This window comes from Papio anubis, chromosome 12, assembly GCF_008728515.1.
Source record: "Papio anubis isolate 15944 chromosome 12, Panubis1.0, whole genome shotgun sequence".
In the NCBI taxonomy this organism is placed as follows: Eukaryota; Metazoa; Chordata; class Mammalia; order Primates; family Cercopithecidae; genus Papio; species Papio anubis.
In genome coordinates this window covers 50,755,939-50,775,668 of record NC_044987.1, presented here as the reverse complement: position 1 = coordinate 50,775,668, position 19,730 = coordinate 50,755,939, and the positions used below count along the sequence as shown (strand labels likewise).

Sequence of the window (19,730 nt, the reverse complement as noted above, 5' to 3'; positions counted from 1 at the left end):
AGTATAAATTAGGTACTGCCAACTCCCCTCCATACTCACCTTGGCTTCAGGGGCTATTTGAAGAGTCAAATACAGACCAAGAGATGGGGAAGTGGAGAAGTAGCCTCTGAATTTATTGGACAAAATCCTACACTCCATCAATCACAATCTCTACCTGCGGTTCAGATGGCTCAAGAGCCCTTGCTGAATGCAGTTCCGTTCCCACTCAGAGGCCCAGTGAAAGAGACTAGCTACAAAAGCAAATGTCACGTGGTCTTAGCTTTAGGGATGGGCATGGCATACTCTTTCTCATTCCTGGACACAGGCTTATTTTCCTCTTTGCAGGATTTGTTCTTAACATTTTTGCCTAAAGGTTAAGACTATTCATCCATCTCTAAATAGGACACTGCCACCACTTTAAGGTTTTTTTTTTTTTTTTAAATAATTATACAAAGTCAAAAGAAAATGATAATGTCTGGAGCTGTAGTGAACTGGATGTTTCAAGTTGCTGAGAAGGTTGCATCAGTATTCATTCACTGGACACTATTTCATTCAACAAACACCCTGTATATTAAGGCTTTACTGGGTGCTGAGGATGTTAAAGGCAAATGAGACAAAGTCCCTGTTATAGTTAATTTTATGCATCAACTTGTCTGGACCACAGTGCCCAGATGTTTGGTCAAACATTATTCTGGATGTTTCTCTGAGAGTGTTTTTTGATGAGACTTACATTTAAATCAGTGGACTTTCGGTAAAGTAGATTGCCCTTCATGATGTGGGTGAACACTATCCAATCAATCGAAAGCCTGAATAGAACAAAAGACTGACCTCTCTAGCAAGAGGGAGTTCTGCCAGCAGGCGTCCTTTGGATTTGAGCGGCAACTCTGCAACTTTTTTCTGAATCTCCAGCTTTCCAGCCTCCCCAGTCAGATACTGGACTCATTAAGTCTCTACAATTGTGTGAGCCAGTTCCTAAAATGAATCACTATACACACACATTTATATATATGTGTGTGTACACACACACATTTTGTTGGTTCTGTTTCTCTGGAAACTCTAATACAGTTCCTGTTCTCAAGTACCTCAGTGTCTCTTAAAATAGACATGCAAACAAGCCATTTTAATCCAGTGTGAAGATTGCTCTTAAGGATCATCTGTACGGGAGGAAGTGGCACAAAATAGAAATTCAGAGTGTGGCATTGGAAGAACATGCTCAGAAGTTAAGAGAAAGCAACACTATACTTTCTGTATATGCACCAGTGGACAGGCTCTCCTTAGGGACAAGGACTGGAATGGGTCTCTTTCTGCACTAGAATTCAATGCAGAAAACAAGGCAAACAAACACTGAGGCAACACTCATGTCAAACTCAGATGAAACTGGCCTGCTTTAGAGAATTTGAGAACTGGAGGGAGCTTCAAGTACAGGAGTGGGCTTCCCATAAACATCCATGACTAGGATAGCCTTCTCTATGTGGCACTCCAGGGCTGAATCTCATTTTGAATATTTGTTAAAAAGCACTGACATTTAGTACACTTGCTCATTGTCTTGAATCCACTGGTGCTTGGAAGCAGGGGTTTATTCTTAGAGCTATGATTGCGTAATATAAATAAATGGCCTTAAAGAAAGAAGCAAGAACCAGTAGTTCATTAAGATACAGAGTCAGTAGAGAATTCTGCCTCATTTTCTGAAAGAAGTTTTGGAGAAAAAGCTAAAAATAGACACTGAGAATGAAATGATAGAAATGTGAATCAAAACATCCACACCTGTAGGCTAGAGATTGATTTGTATTGAAAGAAGACACTCTTAACCTAATTGTGATGCAGTAACTGTAATTAGGTTAAGGGAAATGTAGAGTGTTAACATTTCAACTACACCTAGATCTGTATCAGTTTTCCAAGTGGAGATGTTGGGTAGAGAGTGGACATTGCTTTGAGAATCTTATCCCTCGTAAGGATAGGTGATAGCATGGTATGGAGGCTGGAAGGAGTATTTGTCTTAGTTTGGACCCTTTTGAGCTCCTTTCCCACCACTCAGATGCCTGTTAGCTCCCCCAAATGCTTATATTTACCTCCCTTCTGAAGGCTTTCCCTGTGCTGAGCTCTTTGTCTTGCTTGGCTTTCATCTGTGGCCTATGGCAACAATCACCCATCAACTCCAGCAACACCCCTAAAACCTGTCTCAGATCCAATGCCTGCACTCTGACAGAAGCAATTTTTAATGACATTTCAAAGTAAATCGAATGGAGCTTGTATCAGCAACATTACATTATTATACCTTGTATAGTCATGTTTTCAGAGCCTGTGGCATATGGAAAGGCCTTTGCTTGGTAAACTACATCCAATCAAAAATGTCAGGATGTCAAGAAGAAAATTCAGTTTGCCTTCAGCATTCAGTGAAAATGGCATCTATCATGCCTACAACACATGTATGGAAATTCAAACTGCACAGAGTTTATGCTGATCTCGGAGTAACTCTGTGTGTGTCCACATACGTGTGTATGTGAGTATGTGTGTGTTGGTGAGGTAAAAAATGACTCTGGTACATCACCACCAACCTCTTCTCATCAGGGCATCATGGGTTAAGATAAAGTATCGGCAATCCAGTACGAGTTTATTTTATCTATGTGAAGATTAAGACTTGATGACAGAGAGTTTTGCAACTAACTGGCTGTTTGCTCTTAAGTCAGTTAATCTCTTGGAGTGTCTAGGTCCTCGTCTTTAAAGTGGGACACAGGAATTGCCTACCTCATATGGTTTTTGTGAGGATGAAAAAGATAACGCTTGTGACAGTGCCTAGTCTAGCATTGAAAGATCATAGTTGGGCCATTGATGCCCTCACCTTGTCTTGCACTGTTCCCTAAGCAACTCCTTTGCTCCATCCAAGCTGATGGGCCATGACACCTCCTACCTGCCATGCTGTTGCTCACCTTGTTTTCTATTCCTAGAATGCTCTTGTTTTTTCTGAATGTACGAGGAATACGAAAATCTCCCAACCCAGCTTGAATCTATAGTCTTCGTGAAGCCTTCTTGAACTATGTTAACTTTGATGATTGCTCTTCTTTTGAACTCATATGAACTTCTGTAACACCTTAAGTACTTAAGTATTTAACACAAGCCTCTTGGACTGCTTAACATTTTATGTGTGTGACAAAGATGATAATATTTTCAAAGTAACTCTTGTTGCATTTTTACCTCTTATGAATTCTGTTTCTTTTCCCCTAGTGTTTTCTCTAACAGGACTAGACTAAGAGATTGAAATGAGGGGAGAAGGCTATAACATAATATGAGGAGTGTCCCTTCTTGGAGGTAAGAGGACATTCAAAGACCTTCTGGTACTGGGTAGAAGAGTTGAGAGAGAAGGGAGGCAAAGTTCAGATGCAAGTCACCTTCTATATGGTGTCCTCCAGTTTCTCTATAAGATAAGCTTGAGTGAGTGTGGCCAGCATCCATGAAGAGATGCTGAGGTAGAGGGCAGAGCAGGCCATCCATACTGGCAACCTCAACACAGCTAGAGGTCCAGTAGTTCCAGTGAGAGCCAGGGTGGGGCCGACCCAGTGAGCAAGACATTAGTCTTCAATTTCAGTGGGAGAAAGGCCCAGAGGGAGCTTAGAGGAAGAACAGGGCTCACAAACAAGCTAAGGAAAGGGCTGGATATCTCAGAGTAAGTGTTTACTGAGGGAGTTCTATTTAAATATCCTTTTCTAGAGCTTCAGGTAAAATAATAATAGTGATCAACATAAAATAATCTCCAATGGTTGAGTTTCAGTTATCACAAATCTCGGGCCTTGGGTGTGTGTGGTTTTACACAGTGCTCCTTAAATAATCTCCCTGCAGGCTCACCTGAATATGGAGTGTTGGATCATATTATAGAGACCTAGAAGTCTATGTTAAACCAGTGAATATTTCTGAACACTCATCCAGGAGATTTTCTATTTGACAGGCTTCATTTATGTGAATAGCTGCACTGTACTAAAGAATTGAAGGATAAAGAATACTGTTGGGAAAAATATTCACAAACTATGCATCTGACAAAGGTCTAATATCCAGAACCTAATAGGAACTTAAACAAATCAACAAGCAAAAACCAAACAACCCCATTAAAAAAAGACATTAACAGACTTTTCTCAAAAGACCTACAAGCAGCCAAATAAACATATGAAAAAATGGCAACATCACTAGTCATCAGAGAAATGCAAATCAAAACCACAATGAGATGCCATCTCACACCAGCCAGAATGACTATTACTAAAAAGTCAAAAAATAACAGATGCTATTAAGGCTATGGAGAAAAGAGAATGCTTATACACTGTTGGTGGGAATGCAAACTAGTTCAGCCACTGTGGAAAACAGTTTGGAGATTTCTTAAAGAACTAAAACAGAACAACCACTCAACTACCGTGCACTAGTATGCAGCTTTAGGGCCACAATGATAACTTCTGGATTCCTTTGGGAACAGATCACAGGGAACTAAGGCTCATCGATTAGGTACCTCCATCAGCCATTCTATCCTACTACCTGTGCAGTTTCACTATTGGGTATTTGCCCAAATAATTCATTCTATCAAAAAGACACATACATGAGAGGGGGGTTCGCCCAAAATGGCCGAATGGGAACAGCTCCAGCCTCCAGCTCCCAGCGTGAGAGACACAGAAGATGGGTGATTTCTGCATTTTCAACTGAGGTACTGGTTTCATCTCACTGGGGAGTGTCCAACAGTCGGTGCTGGTCAGTGGGTGCAGCCTGACCAGTGAGAGCTGAAATGGGGCGAGGCATCACCTTACCTGGGAAGCACAAGGGGGAAGGGAATTCCTTTTCCTAGCCAAGGGAAACTGAGACACACAACACCTGGAAAATCAGGTAACTCTCACCCTAATACTGTGCTTTACCAAGGGTCTTAGCAAATGGCACATCAGGAGATTATATCCCACACCTGGCCTGGAGGGTCCCACGCCCATGGAGCCTCCCTCATTGCTAGCACAGCAGTCTGAGGTCTAACTGCAAGGCAGCAGCGAGGTTAGGGGACGGGCGCCCGCAATTGCTGAGGCTTAAGTAGGTAAACAAAGCCACCAGGAAGCTCGAATTGGGTGGAGCCCACCACAGCTCAAGGAGGCCACCCTACCTCTGTAGACTCCACCTCTGGGGACAGGCATAGCTATACAAAAAGCAGCAGAAGCCTCTGCAGATGTAAATGTCCCTGTCTGACAGCTTTGAAGAGAGCAGTGGTTCTCCCAGCACAGAGGTTGAGATCTGAGAATGGACAGACTTCCTGCTCAGCTCAAGTGGGACCCTGACTCCTGAGTAGCCTAACTGGGAGACATCCCACACTAGGTGCAGACTGACACCTCACACCTCACATGGCTGGGTACACCTCTGAGATGAAGCTTCCAGAGCAATAAGCAGACAGCAACACTCACTGTTCAGCAACATTCTATCTTCTGCAGCCTCCGCTGCTGATACCCAGGCAAACAGGATCTGAAGTGGACCTTAAGCAAACTCCAACAGACCTGCAGCTGAGGATCCTGACTGTTAGAAGGAAAACTAACAAACCGAAAGGACAACCACACCAAAACCCCATCAGTATGTCACCATCATCAAAGACCAAAGGCAGATAAAACCACAAAGATGGGGAAAAAGCAGTGCAGGAAAGCTGGAAATTCAAAAAATCAGAGTGCATCTCCCCCTCCAAAGGAACGCAGCTCATCGCCAGGAATGGAACAAAGCTGGATGGAGAATGACTTTCATGAGTTGAGAGAAGAAGGCTTCAGTCGATCAAACTTCTCAGAGCTAAAGGAGGAACTATGTACCCAGCTTAGAGAAACTAAAAACCTTGAAAAAAGAATGGATGAATGGATAACTAGAAAAATCAATGCAGAGAAGTCCATAAAAGAACTGATAGAGATGAAAACCATGACACGAGAACTACATGACAAATGCGCAAGCTTCAGTAACTGACTCAATCAACTGGAAGAAATTGTATTAGTGATTGAAGATCAAATGAATGAAATGAAGCGAGAAGAGAAGTGTAGAGAAAGAAGAGTAAAAAGAAATGAACAAAGCCTCCAAGAAATATGGGATTATGTGAAAAGATCAAATCTACATCTGATTGGGGTTCCTGAAAGTGACAGGGAAAATGGAACCAAGTTGGAAAACGCTTTGCAGGATACCATCCAGAACTTCCCCAACCTAGTAAGGCAGGCCAACATTCAAACTCAGGAAATACAAAGAACGCCACAAAGATACTCCTCAAGAAGAGCAACTCCAAGACACATAATTGTCAGGTTCACCAAAGTTGAAATGAAGGAAAAAATGTTAAGGGCAGCCAGAGAGAAAGGTCGGGTTACCCACAAAGGGAAGCCCATGAGACTAACAGCAGATCTCTCGGCAGAAACTCTACAAGCCAGAAGAGAGTGGGGGCCAATATTCAACATTCTTAAAGAAAAGAATTTTCAACTCAGAATTTCATATCCAGCCAAACTAAGTTTCATAAGTGAAGGAGAAATAAAATCCTTTACAGACAAGCAAATGCTGAGAGATTTTGTCACCACCATGCCTGCCCTACAAGAGATCCTGAAGGAAGCACTAAACATGGAAAGGAACAACTGGTACCAGCCATTGCAAAACATGCCAAAATGTAAAGACCATTGATGCTAGGAAGAAACTGCATCAACTAACGCGCAAAATAACCAGCTAATATCATAATGACAGAATCAAGTTCACACATAACAATATTAACCTTAAATGTAAATGGACTAAATGGTCCAATTGGATAAAGAGTCAAGACCCATGAGTTTGCTGTATTCAGGAGATCCATCTCACATGCAGAGACACACATAGGCTCAAAATAAAGGGATGGAGGAAGATCTACCAAGCAAATGGAGAACAAAAAAAAAAAAGCAAGGGTTGCAATCCTAGTCCCTGATAAAACAGACTTTAAACCATCAAAGATCAAAAGAGACAAAGAAGGCCATTACATAATGGTAAACAGATCAATTCATCAGGAAGAGCTAACTATCCTAAATATATACGCACCCAATACACAGGCACCCAGATTCATAAAGCAAGTCCTTAGAGACTTACAAAGAGACTTAGACTCCCATACAATAATAATGGGAAGCTTTAACACCCCACTGTCAACATTAGACAGATCAACGAGACAGAAAGTTAACAAGGATATCCAGGAATTGAACTCAGCTCTGCACCAAGTAGACCTAATAGACATCTACAGAAATCTCCACCCCAAATCAACAGAAGATACATTCTTCTCAGCACCACATCGCACTTATTCCAAAATTGACCACATAGTTGGAAGTAAAGCACTCCTCACCAAATGTAAAAGAATAGAAATTATAACAAACTGTCTCTCAGACCACAGTGCAATCAAACTAGAACTCAGGATTAAGAAACTCACTCAAAACTGCTCCACTACATGGAAACTGAACAACCTGCTCCTGAATGACTACTGGGTACATAACAAAGTGAAGGCAGAAATAAAGATGTTCTTTGAAACCAATGAGAACAAAGATACAATGTACCAGAATCTGTGGGACACATTTAAAGCAGTGTGTAGACAAAATGTATAGCACTAAATGCCCACAAGAGAAAGTAGGAAAGATCTAAAATCCACACCCTAACATCACAATTAAAAGAACTAGAGAAACAAGAGCAAACACATTCAAAAGCTAGCAGAAGGCAAGAAATAACTAAGATCAGAGCAGAACTGAAGGACATAGAGACACAAAAAACCCTCCAAAAAATCAGTGAATCCAGGAGCTGGTTTTTTGAAAAGATCAACAAAATTGATAGACCGCTAGCAAGACTAATAAAGAAGAAAAGAGAGAAGAATCAAATAGACACAATAAAAAATGATAAAGGGGATATCACCACCGACCCCACAGAAATACAAACTACCATCAGAGAATACTATAAACACCTCTATGCAAATAAACTAGAAAGCCCAGAAGAAATGGATAATTTCCTGGATGCTTACAGTCTCCAAAGACTAAACCATGAAGAAGTTGAATCCCTGAATAGACCAATAGCAGCAGGCTCTGAAATTGAGGCAATAATTAATAGCCTACCAACCAAAAAAAGTTCAGGACCAGATGGATTCACAGCTGAATTCTACCAGAGGTACAAGGAGGAGCTGGGACCATTCCTTCTGAAACTATTCCAATCAATAGAAGAAGAGAGAGTCCTCCCTAACTCATTTTATGAGGCCAATATCATCCTGATACCAAAGCCTGGCAGAGACACAACAACAAAAAAGAGAATTTTAGACCAATATCCCTGATGAACATCAATGCAAAAATCCTCAATAAAATACTGGCAAACCGAATCCAGCAGCACATCAAAAAGCTTATCCACCATGATCGAGTGGGCTTCATCCCTGGGATGCAAGGCTGGTTCAACATATGCAAATCAATAAACATAATCCAGCATATAAACAGAAGAAAGACAAAAACCACGTGATTATCTCAATAGATGCAGAAAAGGCCTTTGACAAAATTCAGCAGTCCTTCATGCTAAAAACTCTCAACAAATTCTCTATTGATGGAACATATCTCAAAATAATAAGAGCTATTTATGACAAACCCACAACCAATATCATATTGAATGGGCAAAAACTGGAAGCATTCCCTTTGAAAACTGGCACAAGACAGAGATGCGCTCTCTCACCACTCCTATTCAACATAGTGTTGGAAGTTCTGGCTAGGGCTATCAGGCAAGAGAAAGAAATAAAAGGTATTCAGTTAGGAAAAGAAGAAGTCAAATTGCCCCTGTTTGCAGATGACATGATTGTATATTTAGAAAACCCCATTGTCTCAGCCCAAAATCTCCTTAAGCTGATAAGCAACTTCAGCAAAGTCTCAGGATACTAAATCAATGTGCAAAAATCACAAGCATTCTTATATACCAGTAACAGACAAACAGAGAGCCAAATCATGAATGAATTCACATTCACAATTGCTTCAAAAAGAATAAAATACCTAGGAATCCAACTTACAAGGGATGTGAAGGACATCTTCAAGGAGAACTACAAACCACTACTCAGTGAAATAAAAGAGGACACAAACAAATGGAAGAACATACCATGCTCATGGATAGGAAGAATCAATAATGTGAAAACGGCCATACTGCCCAAGGTAATTTGTAGATTCAATGCCATCCCCATTAAGCTACCAATGACTTTCTTCACAGAATTGGAAAAAACTGCTTTAAAGTTCATATGGAACCAAAAAGGACCCCGCATTGCCAAGACAATCCTAAGCCAAAAGAACAGAGCTGGAGGCATCATGCTACCTGACTTCAAACTACGCTACAAGGCTACAGTAACCAAAACAGCATGGTACTGGTACCAAAACAGAGATATAGACCAATGGAACAGAACAGAGCCCTCAGAAATAATACCACACATCTACAGCCATCTGATCTTTGATAAACCTGAGAAAAACAAGAAATAGGGAAAGGATTCCCTATTTAATAAATGGTGCTGGGAAAATTGGCTAGCCATAAGTAGAAAACTGAAACTGGATCCTTTCCTTACTCCTTATACAAAAATTAATTCAAGATGCATTAGAGACTTAAATATTAGACCTAAAACCATAAAAACCCTAGAAGAAAACCTAGGTAATACCATTCAGGATATAGGCATGGGCAAGGACTTCATGTCTAAAACACCAAAACAACGGCAACAAAAGCCAAAATGGACAAATGGGATCTAATTAAACTAAAGAGCTTCTGCACAGCAAAAGAAACTACCCTCAGAGTGAACAGGCAACCTACAGAATGGGAGAAAAGTTTTGAGATCTACTCATCTGGCAAGGGGCTAATATCCAGAACCTACAAAGAACTCAAACAAATTTACAAGAAAGAAACAAATAACACCATCAAAAAGTGGGCAAAGGATATAAACAGACACTTCTCAAAAGAAGACATTCATACAGCCAACAGACACATGAAAAAATGCTCATCATCACTTGCCATCAGAGAAATGCAAATCAAAACCTCAATGAGATACCATCTCACACCAGTTAGAATGGCAGTCATTAAAAAATCAGGAAACAACAGGTGCTGGAGAGGATGTGGAGAAATAGGAACACTTTTACACTGTTGGTGGGACTGTAAACTAGTTCAAACATTATGGAAAACAGTGTGGTGATTTCTCAAGGATCTAGAACTAGAAATACCATTTGACCCAGCCATCCCATTACTGGGTGTATATCCAAAGCATTATAATCATGCTTCTATAAAGACACATGCACACGTATGTTTATTGCAGCACTATTCACAATAGCAAAGACTTGGAATCAACCCAAACGTCCATCTGTGACAGACTGGATTAAGAAAATGTGGCACATATACACCATGGAATACTATGCAGCTATAAAAAAGGATGAGTTCATGTCCTTTGTAGGGACATGGATGCAGCTGGAAACCATCATTCTCAGCAAACTATCACAAGAACAGAAAACCAAACACCACATATTTTCACTCATAGGTGGGAATTGAACAATGAGATCACTTGGACACAGGAAGGGGAACATCACACACCGGGACCTATTGTGGGGTGAGGGGGAGGAGGGAGGGATAGCATTAGGGGATATACCCAATGTAAATGACGAGTTAATGGGTGCAGCACACCAACATGGCACACGTATACATATGCAACAAACCTGCAAATTGTGCACATGTACCCTAGAACTTAAAGTGTAATGATAATAATAAAAAAGATACATACACTCATATGTCCATTGCAGCACTATTCACAATAGCAAAGACATGGAATCAATCTAGGTGCTCATCAACAATGAACTAGATAAGGAAATGTCGTACATATACACTATGGAATACTATGCAGCCACAGAAGAGAACAGAATCATTTCCTTTGCAGCAACATGGATGGAGCTGGAGGATGTTATCCTAAGTGAATTAATGCAAGAACACATGTTCTCACTTACAAATGGGAGCTAAACATTGAATACACATAGACATAAAGATGGAAACAAAAGACACTGGGGACTTCTAGATGGGGAGGGAGGGAGGGATGGAGGAAGGGAGGAAGGACTGAGCTGAAAAACCACCTATTGGGTGCTATGCTCACTACCTGGGTGACAGAATGATTTTTACCCCAAACCTCAACATCATGCAATATACCCATGTAACAAACCTGCATGTGTACACTTTATAATAAAACTTTAAATTATTTAGAAAAAACAAGTTTAAAAAATACTTTTGGGGCTTAGACTATGATACCCCAAAGTATGGAATATTGGTTATTTTAAATTGAAGGGAATTAAGAAAACTGTAGAAACACAAAGGTCACTGTATGACCTTCTCCTACCTTTCTCCCCTGAAACCCTCATGTGACAGGTGTCTCTCCTATACCCAGAGGAAATAAATGTCACACAGAGACTCAAAGAAGAATCTGAACAAACTGGCCTTGCTAAGTTCTCCATAGTTGATTACTATTAGATTCTCTTTAAGTTTCCTTTTATTCTCCAATCATACTTTTGTACAACTGTCCATAAAAATACAGTTTTCCCTGGGTCATTGGTTCCTTGTCACTTAAAACTTTCATTAAACAAATTTGTTATCCTTTTCTCTTGTTAATCTGTCTTTGTTATAGGGGTATCAGCAATGAACCTTGTGATGGGCGAGGAAGAGACACTACTTTTTCTCCCCTGTGGTATCAACCTTTGAAAATCCTGGTTGGTGGCAGGGGTAGGGGAGAATGTGGAAGAAATGAAACTGACATTCTTTGGATGAGTTTTTTTTTAAGCCTAAGAATACTATAAAATTATGTTCTGAGTAGATTATTTATTTTGTAGGTGCTCCACTCTGATTATAAGGAAGCTCCAGTGTTGAGGACACTTAGCAACTTCATGAAACGGCTGTAACAGTAGTAAAGTGATATGGGACTTACTTTCATAAACACAGAGGGCAGAGAAGGAAGGAGCTGGAAACTTGGGGGAAGAAGGGTAAAAATGGAAAGAATGGAGATCATTGAGAGGCTCCTCCTAATAGCTATGGTTGGGGGGCAGATTCTGGTATCTTTTTTTATGACATAATTTGATCTTTTTCTTCTACTTCCATTCTTAGTTTAATCAACTGTCATATCATTCCCTCCATACCTCTATTTTTAGGTTTGTATCTACTCCTAATTTTTGTATTTCTGAATCATGGTGTTTTCCATATTCCCAAATACTTGTTTGAGTATCTTTAATACAGCTTAGAGTTTTGTGTTACAGTTTTCTTCAGTTTTATGGTTGGTTTTTGGAGAAAGTTTTCAACACAGTAATTCTTTGACTTCTGTTTTATGATTTTTTCAATAGTTTTGTGTGGTTGTGGTTTGTTTTCTATCTATACCGATTCATTTCATGAACAGCAATCCTAGTTTGGGAGCATTCTGTTATGTCTTATGTCAATTATGCCTTCTTCTCTGCAGTTTCTTTTGTGGAAAATAGTATCATCAGTGGCAGTGTGGTGGGGAGGATTGGCATGTCTTATTTTTCTGTTGTATTCTTATTTTTCTGTAGTATCCTTATTTTTTTCTTTTTATTTCCTTATCTACTTCTTATTGCCTTGTATTCAACTAATACTACCAATTTTCTTTGTACCTGATACTCCCCACAAAGTAACCTTCCTGGGGCTACCTCATCTGGTTTCACACAATTTTTTTTTTAACTTTCATTTTAGGTTTGGGGGCACATGTGAAGGTTTTTTACATAGGTAAACACATGTCCCTGGGGTTTATTGTACACATTATTTCATCACCGAGGTATTGAGCCCAGTACCCAATAGTTATCTTTTCTGCTCCTCTCCCTCTTCCCACTCTCCTCCATCCTCCTCAAGTAGACCCTAGTGTCTGCTGTTTCTTTCTTTGGGTTTTACACATTTTCAAACCCCTTACCTATAATTAGTGCCATATGCTATCAAGGCCCAGCCTATGTTCAGTATTTTGCCATTTTTTGTCGGACTGGCACTCTCTGGAAGTGCTTCTGTCTACATGTTATCCAAGTTCTTTGCTCCTCTCTATTCTTTTTTCATGAAATCTCTTAAACGTCTCCCCTTTCACTCCTTCCCCTCACAGGTTTGCAATGCCAGAAAAACCATGGTAGTCCATTACAATTTTATTCCCCTTTATTTACAGATAACTTGAAAGTCATGATGTTCTGTTTTCTAGTTATGCTGATGACTCAAATCAGGTATGGTTTTATTCATTCTCATTGTCAATTTTGCTTTGAGCGGGGTGGAGTGGAGTGGGGTGGGGAAGAGTGTAGGGGAGATTCAAATCAGGCAGCTGCTATTGTTCTCCAAACCCAGAATATCCTGGGCAGAAGACTGCTCTGCTTGACAGCTAATTCAAGGAGAGTTATATATAAATATTTTCCCCAAGCTCTGAGCTGAGTGTATGCCTGATTGGCCCTCAGTTCACTCCAGTGGTGAACTGAGTTCTGCTGTTTCAAGATGAAATGTTAGGTTTTTGTTTTCAAATGCTATTAATTTCCCCTGTCCCACTTCTACCAAGCAAATAGTTCCCCCACTTTGCATTTATTTTCCTTTATCTTCTTTTAGGTATGTCCTTGTTGATCTCTCTTCAGATCCTTCCTGACTTCCTTCCTGAAACAATGCAGTTGTCAATAGCAGGTCATGCTCTTTGTTCCTTCAGTGATCTGATGCCAACCTTGAGGCTTGTGGACCCTACATCCTCACTGAAGACTGTTTGATGGCTGGGGTTTCTTAATTAATGAATTATCACGCTGATACAGAAACTTAAACTTACAGACTTGATTTGTGTTTAATTCATATAGATTTATTTGTTTGACCTGGAAATGCATTTGGGACATTTTTGACATATTTCCAAGGCCAAAGACAAGAGAAATGTAAAAATAATAATTTAGAATGAATAGCTTCTAATCACTGCAGACACAAATGATGGCTCTTGGCATTATTATTTATATTTCAATACAACCATTGCTGTAGGATACCCAGCACAATTAAGCCTCTAGGGACACATCCAACCAGCGCACTTTTTGCATCAGAAAAATTGAATCAATATACAGTGAGGTTCTGTATTAAGATGCAATTTAGGAGGCATTTATGCTAAGCTCAAAAATCTAATTAGTGGTTTCCTGTTTAGAGGATAGTGCCTGTTTATTACATTTTCACTTCACCTGGATCTGTAATCAGTTCTCAGACTTGATTTCCATTCAAATGGAAACGCTTTACCTTTCATCCCCAACTCTCCACATAAGGACTCAGGAACCAAATGTACCAGAAACAAATGACACGGAGGATTCAAAATGAGGACTTTAATTAAAATGCTTAGGTCCTTACATCATTAATTGAAGGAAACTGATAAACTTCATTATATCAGTAATGAGAGAAGACATGTGCAATGTGTTTTTCTAGGGTTTTTTCCTCTGGAAAAGCCTGATTTTCTTTTTCACCAAGGGCCTGGCTACTTCCCATCTGTGGCTCTGAGTGTCCCTCATGACTATGAGTAATAAACTGCTATTGTGCTATTGTTTCATTACTCTTGGGTTTACAGAAACTCTAGATGCCGTAATTTTGCTGCTGCCCCAACCAAGACTTGCAGGAGGAAGAACTGATGTCTGGTATTCTAAAGCATCTTTCTCAACCCATTTATTTATATGAGGTCACTTAAGGCTGAGTTTATATGCCTAAGGGAAGAGTCAATGAGAGTAGGAAGTTGTCATCCAAATGGCTCTGGACACCAGATGGTTACCCAATGGGTAGGCATGGGTTGTTACCTGTGAAGCACATAAAGGAAGCACATTGAGATTTCTGTGCACCCAAATAATTGGGCCTTCAGAGTATAGGAGATACATTTGAATTGTACAGTTACATGTTATAGGAAAGTGGTTTCATCTCAAGGAGTGCTCCTTTTTCAAAAAAATTGACAACTCAGTACAAAGTAGGTGATAGTCCATCCATGTGTTTAAATGTTTAAAACCACATTTTCCCATTCAAGACTTGAAACTTGGTGGCACTTAAGTACTATGTGTTAAAGGGTTACATTAGTTATAGTGAAGTTCTGTAGGTCCTTTGAAAGAACATTTTGTCTTGCTTATCTTTCTCTTTGTAACATTGATGATCATTGACTAGATCTATTATATCATTTGAAGCTGCAAAATGGTGATTTCTGATTGTATCATTTCCTCATTTATTAAGTGGATACTTCTATAAAGAGAGACCTCTTATCAACTTTGTGTTACCTTTAGGTACAATATGTGCAGGAAAGAGCATCCTTCATAAATGACTAAAAATGTTTTTAAAGTATCATATTTATGGCTTTAAACATAAATGATGTATTTGAACCAATTATAGATATTATTCTTCTTGATTATCAAATTCTCACATACTTGTCATGGAAGCCTCTTCAAGTTGGCTCCTGAGTCCTTTTGCCATGACCCCATCCCAGAGGAACACTCCCCCTCACCCAAGCTATACAGGATTCTTATACGCAAAGCCTGGCTGTAGACACAAATTTTATTTTTTCTTTCCAACTTGTATTTTAGGTTCAAAGGGGTACATCTGTAGGTTTGTTACATGGCTAAACTGAATGTTGTGGGGGTTTGGTATACAGATAATTTTGTCACTCAGGTAATAAGCATAGTACTTGATAGGGAGTTTTTCAATTCTCACTCTCCTCCCAACCTCCACCTTCAATTAGGCCCTGGTGTCTATTGTTCCCTTCTTTGTGTCCATGTGTATTCAGTGTTTAGCTCCCACCTATAAATGAGAACATGCAGTGTTTGGTTTTCTGTTCCTGCATTAATTGACTTAGGATAATGTCTTCCAGCTCCATCCATGTTACTGCAAAGGACATAATCTTGCTCTTTTTTTATGACTATGTAGTATTCCAGGGCGTATATGTACCATATTATCTTTATCCTGTCAACTATTGATGGGCATCTAGGTTAATTTCATGTTTTTAGTATAGTGAATAGCGCAGCAATGAACATACACATGCATGTATCATTATGAAAGAATGCTTTCTATTCCTTTTGGTACATGCCCAGTAATGGGATTCCTGGGTCAAATGGTAGTTCTATTTTACGTTGAGAAATCTCCAGACTGCTTTCCACAGTGGCTGAACCAATTTACATTCCCACTAGCAGTGTATAAGTGTTCCCTTTTCTCTGTAACCTCACCAGCATCTGTTACTTTTTGACTTTTTAGCAATAGCCATTCTGACTGGTGTGAGATGCTATCTCCTTGTGGTTTTAACTTGCCTTTCCATAATGATTAGCGATGTTGAGCATTTTTTCACATGCTTGTTGGCCATGTGTATGTCTCCTTTTGAGAAGAGTATGTTCAAGTAAGTCCTTCGCCCATTTTTTGATGGTGTTGTTTTTTGCCTCCTGGTTTAAGTTCCTTATAGATTATGGATATTACACCTTTGTCAGATGCACTGTTTGCAAATATTTTCTTCCATTCTGTAGGTTGTCTGTTTACTCTTTTAATAGTTTCTTTCACTGTGCAGAACCTCTTTAATTAGGTCCCACTTGTCACTTTTTGTTTTTATTGCAATTGCTTTTGGAGTCTTTGTTATGAAGTCTTTGCCAGGGCTGATGTCCAGAATGGCATTTCCTAGGTTTTCTTCTAAGGTTTTTATACTTTTAGATTTTATATTTAACTCTTGAATCCATGTTGAGTTGATTTTTGTACAACAAAAATCACCGTTTGAAAGGTAGGGTCCAGTTTAAATCTTCTACATGTGACCAGCCAGTTATCTCAGCACTATTTACTGAATAGGAAGTCTTTTCCACATAGCTTGTTATTGTTGGCTTTGTTCAAGACAAGATGGTTGTAGGTGTGTGGCTTTATCTGGGTTCTCTAACCTGTTCCATTGTTCGATGTGTCTGTGTACCAATACCATGCTGTTTTAGCTACTGTAGCTTTGCAGTATAGTTTGAAGTTGGGTAGTGTGATGTCTTCAGCTTTGTTCTTTTTGCTTAAGACTGCTTTGACTATTCAGGCTCTTTTTTAGTTCCAAAGGAATTTTGGAATAGTTTTTTTTTTTTTTCCTCATTCTGAAGATCACAAGTTTTTAAACTCACAAGGAAACACATGAACAAGAATCAACAGACTCAAAAACAGCAGAATTAGAGCTCCAAGAATTGTGTAGCATAGAGCAGTATGAGAAACTGTATTTTAAAAGATAGTTAAACAACTACAAAATAGAAATTGAAACCTTAGAAAATAAAAAGACAAGTTTGTGCAAAAAGAACAGACAGATTTGAAAAGTACTAAGTAGAGTTTATAAAAATAAAAACAAAAAGTTGTGGTTTAGACCTCGAAAAAGGAAAGATTATAATTAAAAATATTTTAAAAACTCAGCACATAGGTAAAATAGGCTCTTTAAACACCTTTTAAAATTATTCACTGAGTCTAATATATGAGCACAGAGAAAATGAGCACTGAAAGAGAAAGATATGGAAAATACAGTGGAAATATTAATAAATGGGAAGGATGGAAGGAAAAACTTAGTAGGTTTACGACGAGCTTCAAAAAATAGGTAACATTCAGGAAATAATGACTGACAATTTTCCAGAGCTTATGAAAAATATAATTTAGGATTTACTGGCAAGATGGCTGAATAGGAACAGCTCTGTTCTGCAGCTCCCAGTGAGATCGATGCAGAAGGTGGTTGATTTCTGCATTTCCATCTGAGGTATGCAGTTCATCTCATTGGGACTGGTTGGACAGGGGATGCAGCCCATGGAGGGTGAGCCAAAGCAAGGTGGGGTGTCTCCACACCCAGGAAGTGCAAGGGATTGGAGAATTCTCTCCCCTACCCAAGGGAAGCCATGAGGGACTGTGCCATGAGGAATGGTGCACTCTGGCCCAGATACTGCATTTTTCCCATGGTCTTCACAACCCACAGACCAGGAGATTTCCTCCAGGGCCTATGCCACCAGGGCCCTGGGTTTCAAACACAAAACAGGGTGGCAGACACTGAGCTAGCTGCAGGAGTTTTTTTTTCCCCATACCCCAGTAGCACCTGGAATGTCAGCAAGACAGAACTGTTCACTTCCCTGGAAAGGGGGCTGAAGCCAGGGAGCCAAGTGGCCTGGCTTGGCAGTTCCCACCCCCACAGAGCCCAGCAAGGTAAGATCCACTGTCTTGAAATTCTCGCTGCCAGCACAGCATTCTGAGGTCAACCTTGAATGGTCGAGCTTGGTGCAGGGAGAGGTGTCTGCCATGCTGAGGCTTGAAAAACACAGCACGAGAATTTCGGGAAGCATACACAAGTATCAATAGCTGAATCAATTAAGCAGAAGAAAGGGTATCAGAGATTGAAGATCAGCTTAATGAAATAAAGCATGAAGACGAGATTAGAGAAAAAAGAAGGAAAAGGAACAAATAAAGCCTCCAAGAAATATGGGACTATATGAAAAGACCAAATCTATGTTTGATTGGTGTACCTGAAAGTCACGGGGAAAATGGAACCGAGTTAGAAAACACTCTTCAGGATATTATCCAGGAGAACTTCCCCAGCTTAGCAAGGCAGGTCAACATTCAAATTCAGGAAATACAGAGAATACCACAAAGATACTCCTCGAGAAGAGCAACCCCAAGACACATAATTGTCAGATTCACCAAGGCTAAAACAAATGAAAAAGTGTTAAGGGCATCCAGAGAGAAAGGTCAGGTTACCTACAAAGGGAAGTCCATCAGACTAACAGGGGATCTCTCTGCAGAAACCTACAAGCCAGAAGAGAGTTGGGACCAATATTCAACACTTTTAAAGAAAAGAATTTTCAACCCAGAATTTCATATGCAGCCAAACTAAGTTTCATAAGCGAAGGAGAAATAAAATCCTTTATAGACAAGCAAATGCTGAGAGATTTTGTCACCACCAGGCTTGCCTTACAAGAGCTCCTAAAGGAAGCACTAAACATGGAAATGAACAACCAGTACCAGCCATGGCAAAAACATACCAAATTGTAGAGACCATCAATGCTAGGAAGAAATTGCATCAACTAATGGGCAAAATAACCAACTGGCATCATAATGACAGGATAAAATTAACACATAGCAATTATAATCTTAAATGTAAATGTACTAAATGCCCCAGTTAAAAGACAGACTGGCAAATGGGATAAAGAGTCAAGACCCATTGGTGTGCTGTATTCAGGAGACCCATCTCACATGCAAAGACACACATAAGCTCAAAATAAAGGGATGGAGGAATATTTACCAAGCAAATGAAAAGAAAAAAAAAAAAAAAAAAAGGAGGGGTTGCAATTCTAGTCTCTGATAAAACAGACTTTAATCCAACAGAGATCAAAATGACAAAGAAGGGCATTACATAATGATAAAGGGATCAATGCAACAAGAAAAGCTAAGTATCCTAAATATATATGCACCTAATACAGGAGCACCCAGATTCATAAAGCAAGTTCTCAGAGACCTACAAAGAGACTTAGACTACCACACAGTAATAGTGGGAGACTTTAACACCACACTGTCAATATTAGACAGATCAATGAAACAGAAAATTAACAAGGATATTCATGACTTGAACTCAGCTCTCTACCAACTGGCCTAATAGACGTCTACAGAACTCTCTACCCCAAATCAATAGAATAGGCATTCTTCTCAGCACCTCATCACACTTATTCTAAAACACATAATTGAAAGTAAAACACTCCTCAGCAAGTGCAAAAGAATGAAAATTATAACAAACAGTCTCTCAGACCACAGTGCAATCAAATTAG

General features: G+C 39.6%; 1 protein-coding gene across 3 annotated transcripts in view; it reads left to right on the top strand.

Annotated features, from left to right (window-relative positions):
• The window catches only part of ANKRD42 (ankyrin repeat domain 42), a 187,395-nt gene that overhangs the window by 153,565 nt on the left and 14,100 nt on the right, over window positions 1-19,730 (top strand). Inside the window, exon 13 of one of the 3 annotated variants that reach the window (XM_031653071.1) lies at window positions 11,350-11,392. The exons of 1 other annotated variant lie outside the window; for it this stretch is intronic. In XM_031653071.1, coding sequence (XP_031508931.1) covers window positions 11,350-11,377 — 28 coding nt within the window. In that variant the 3' untranslated portion in view covers window positions 11,378-11,392. Of the gene's footprint in view, window positions 1-3,201; window positions 3,251-11,349; window positions 11,393-19,730 lie in introns of those variants that run through there. One more of the 3 variants, XM_009187029.4, reaches the window with a different exon arrangement.